At 41.7% G+C, this 3,593-nt stretch overlaps 1 protein-coding gene across 1 annotated transcript; it reads right to left on the bottom strand.

Annotated features, from left to right (window-relative positions):
* Positions 1-1,373: 1,373 nt before the first annotated feature.
* Positions 1,374-3,267, bottom strand: LOC146672854 (HLA class II histocompatibility antigen, DR alpha chain-like). The gene is made up of 4 exons (XM_085401610.1): positions 3,179-3,267; positions 2,852-3,100; positions 2,091-2,372; positions 1,374-1,943 (listed from the first exon to the last, which is right to left on the bottom strand). Exons 1-4 carry the CDS (start codon positions 3,234-3,236, stop codon positions 1,813-1,815), a joined length of 720 nt encoding a protein of 239 aa, XP_085257736.1. The 5' UTR covers positions 3,237-3,267; the 3' UTR covers positions 1,374-1,812.
* Positions 3,268-3,593: the final 326 nt, after the last annotated feature.

Raw genomic sequence — 3,593 nt, 5'->3', positions numbered from 1 at the left:
TAATACTAATGATAACCTCTCATATTAACAGGGGTCATATTTACACACCTGTCCTCTTCTTCTTCATTAATAATAAGTAATCCACTCTTTCTCAGTACTTTTGATCCATTGAATTTACTGCATCACACTATTTATACTCACACTTCCTGTCTCTTTCAACTTAAAAGGACAGAAGCACTCTTATTGTGAAACATTTCTGTGGAGCTCTGATGTTCCTCTGTGTGGACGGCACACATCTCATGGATACTGGACTGAAAATGCGTCCCAAACATGAAATCTGTTTCTTAGTTAATGTGCAGTGTGATGTATTATGTAGTATAGATTTATTTTTAAGTTTCAGGCTCCAGAGCAGCTGAATCACATTTCACTGCTACATTCAGAGCAAAGGTTCAGATGAACTTTAAATGTTTGTAATTCACATTTTCTGTTTAGATATTCACGCAGACTAAATCATATTCAATGGAGACATTCAGTCAGAGTCTAACAGCACGTTTCAGCTCATAGATGTGTCAGTGATCAGACTGTTGACGAGGAAAAGAGTTCATCTCAACGTGATTGTCAGAGTCAGTGTAAATGCTGCTTCAGTCATTGAAATGTCAGATATTAAAACATGTTACAGCAGCGTTAGAAACATGTTGGATTCATTTCTACAAACACTCACTGATTTTTATTTAAACTGCTGTTTTCAGCAGACTCACACACACAGACTTTTTTATTAGAGTTAAAGGGCCCGTGTGTTCAATCTGAAATTGCTTTCAAATACTGGAATTCAGTAATGTCATCTGGGACTCTCCTCAGCTCTTTCTGGGACAGTGGCGCGGCTGCCCCTCTGTGGGTCTTCAGTTGGTCATATATCATCGTGATGTTGTTTATTATGTTGCTCTTTTCTTCTGCTTGTTTTCTTTTTTCTTTCTCAACAGGTGATCCAGGTGATCGATAGATGTATTTTTTTGTCTGCTTATTTAGTTGGTTTTTGCCCTTCTCCCCCGTCCCTCTTCTCAGCTGTTTCTCTTTCCCTCTTTCTTTCTCCCCTTCTTTCCTCCAGTCAAGTCTGTCCCGTATTCAGCAAGTGAAAATAAAATAAACAATAAAAGGTGAATCAAATGGACCATTACGGCAAGGCTGGGATGGTCAGTTTGGTAAAGTAAATCCGTTGGGCATCTTTCTTTGCCTTTAGACAACAATTCTGATGCAAAAGAGCCAAACGGGACAGGCAAAAGAAAAAAAGTAATGTCATCTGTGACCAATGAAGTCACATGATTATACACAGGAAACATGAACCTGCTCAGACACTCCTGACTCAGAAACAAACCACAGAGAGTGAAATGGATCCATGAATATTTGTAAAGACACAGGAAGAACACTCAGATTTGTGGGTTTATTACTCTGATGTTTTTTATTGATACATGGAAATCTGAAACAGTTTGATAAACAAGGACTCATTATAGAAGTTTATGAACACACTGAGGTCACCTGACACTGAGTTCAGATAAAACTGGTCTCAGTCTCATTAATTTGACTTTTGTCTCCTTTGTTTTTGTGGCAGGAAAAGGTTCCAGGTGGAATCTGCTGGATGGATGGTGGAGATACTCACTGTGACGAGGGAGCTTTAGTTTGCTTTGAATCTCAGAGTTGAACCTTATTCACACAGATGGTGACAGAACAGCTCATACAGGAGATTAACTTATAGCAGGTGAGACAGGTAGACAGGAAGCAGAAGTTCATTGCAGGTGAAGTCTGCACACACAACAACAACACACACTCATTATGAGCTCATTGTAGAACTATGATGACATCATCACCGTGAGCCAATCAGCTGCACTCGTTTCCTTTGACGAGGAAGAAGGTTCCAGCAGCCACACCGAGCAGACCGAGAGTCAGACCCACTACACAGAACACAGAGGGTCCAACACCTGGATCAGAGCGAGCGGACGCCTCCACCTCTGGAGACACAAACACAGAGAATATGAACCACACATCTGGACACAAACAGCAAAAACATACATCTGTCTCAAACTGTCAATCCTATTCTGATGAACACTAGGCTCAATCTTTTGTCAGTGTTCTGGGTTTAAATGAGGTTTTCTCACCATAGATCTTGGTCAGTGGTTCAGTCAGGGCCAGATGTTCCACTGCACAGCTGTACACGTCTCCCAGCTGTGGGGTGAACTGAAGTCTGGATGTCTGTTTGAAGATCCCGTCTTTGTTGGGATAGGGAACGTTGATGCTGGATCCTGTGACCTTCTGTCCGTTCTTGGTCCAGGAGACGTTGACAGGAGCAGGATAGAAACCAGTCACGTGACAGATCAGAGTGTTATTCTCTCCAAACTCCACCTCATCTCTGGTGTAGATCATCACACCTGAAGGAGCAACTGTGCACAAACACATCAGGAACAGCACGATCAGAGCTTCAGCTGGTGACTTTATTTATTTATTAATAAACATCAATAAAACGTTCAGGTGTTCAGTCAGATGATGTCATCACTGTCTGTGTGAGAGAAGCTAGAGTGAGGTCAGAATCATGAAGTTAAACTACAGACAGACTCAGTTCAGCTTCAGAGGAACTAAGAGGAGGAAAAATAAAATAAACTGTGATCTGCAGTAAATGCAGAATACTGCATTCAGAAATACTGAAACATGAACACAAATATAAACACGTCAGTGTTTCTGTACACATGATCAGTATGAATGTGTTCAAGGTGGAATGATTTCTTATATTTAATCAGGTTGAAGCTGGCTGTGTTTGACTGGACAAAGTAAATCAGTGCTGATGATGTCATCAGTGTGTTACTCTACAGAGCGTGCAGGTAAACACAGGTGAGGTGAGACAGGTGTTACATGTTGTATTTACCCTGTTCTGGAGGGAAGTCCTTCATGCCTTTACCAAAAAGCTTTATGTTCTCTCTGCAGGTATGTTGATTAGCCACAGCTAGTTCATAAGTTCCTTCCTGGTAAGTCATAGGATCAATAAAAGGAGGCTGAGGGTAGATCATCTCCTTTTTGTTGAAGTCTGCGTAGGCAACCTCTTCACCATCCAGTCCATACATGTTCTCTCCATCAGAGTCTGAACAGCCAATGATACGAACGTCACTGTGCAGAGCTGAAACACATCAAACACTGATCAATAACCTGATCAATAACCTGATCAATAAGCTGCTGTTTACAGAGACAAACTCACCGTCAGCAGAGACACAGAGGACACAGGAGAGGAAGAGGAGCAGCTCCTTCATTGTCATCAGCAGCTCTCTGACAGTTGAACTCTGAGTGTGTGTGGACCTCACAGAGTGTGTGTGTGTGTGAGCCTCACAGAGTGAGTGTGTGTGTGTGTGTGTGAACCTCACAGAGTGTGTGTGTGAGTCTGTGAGTGAACTGAAAGTGCAGCTGAGCTCTAACACACAGCAGCCAATCACAGAGCTCACAGCTCATGATGTCATCAGTGTCCAGGCAGACAGCAGCTGGAGGTGAACATGATCTGACACACACAGCACGATCAATAATCAATATTTATAGACTCTTCAAAATAAAGTTCAGCCTGATCAGCTTCCACTCTGGGGATTTTCAAAATAAAACAATTTATTTTAATAAAATGATTC

The sequence above is a fragment of the Rhamphochromis longiceps genome, linkage group LG3, assembly GCF_057381845.1.
Source record: "Rhamphochromis longiceps isolate RC_006_pf linkage group LG3, R_longiceps_female_GT1.1, whole genome shotgun sequence".
Classification (NCBI taxonomy): domain Eukaryota; kingdom Metazoa; phylum Chordata; class Actinopteri; order Cichliformes; family Cichlidae; genus Rhamphochromis; species Rhamphochromis longiceps.
Note: the sequence above shows the minus strand (reverse complement) of the source record. Positions and strands in the feature narration are given on the sequence as shown.

What these genes read in the sequence shown, in the direction of transcription:
- LOC146672854 (XM_085401610.1), bottom strand. Translation starts at nt 3,236, where the DNA reads ATGACAATGAAGGAGCTGCTCCTCTTCCTCTCCTGTGTCCTCTGTGTC. An exon ending in GGACTTCCCTCCAGAACAGG is followed by an intron (nt 2,373 to 2,851) that starts GTAAATACAACA and finishes GTTTGTGCACAG; the next exon opens with TTGCTCCTTCAGGTGTGATG. An exon ending in ACCACTGACCAAGATCTATG is followed by an intron (nt 1,944 to 2,090) that starts GTGAGAAAACCT and finishes TTGTGTCTCCAG; the next exon opens with AGGTGGAGGCGTCCGCTCGC.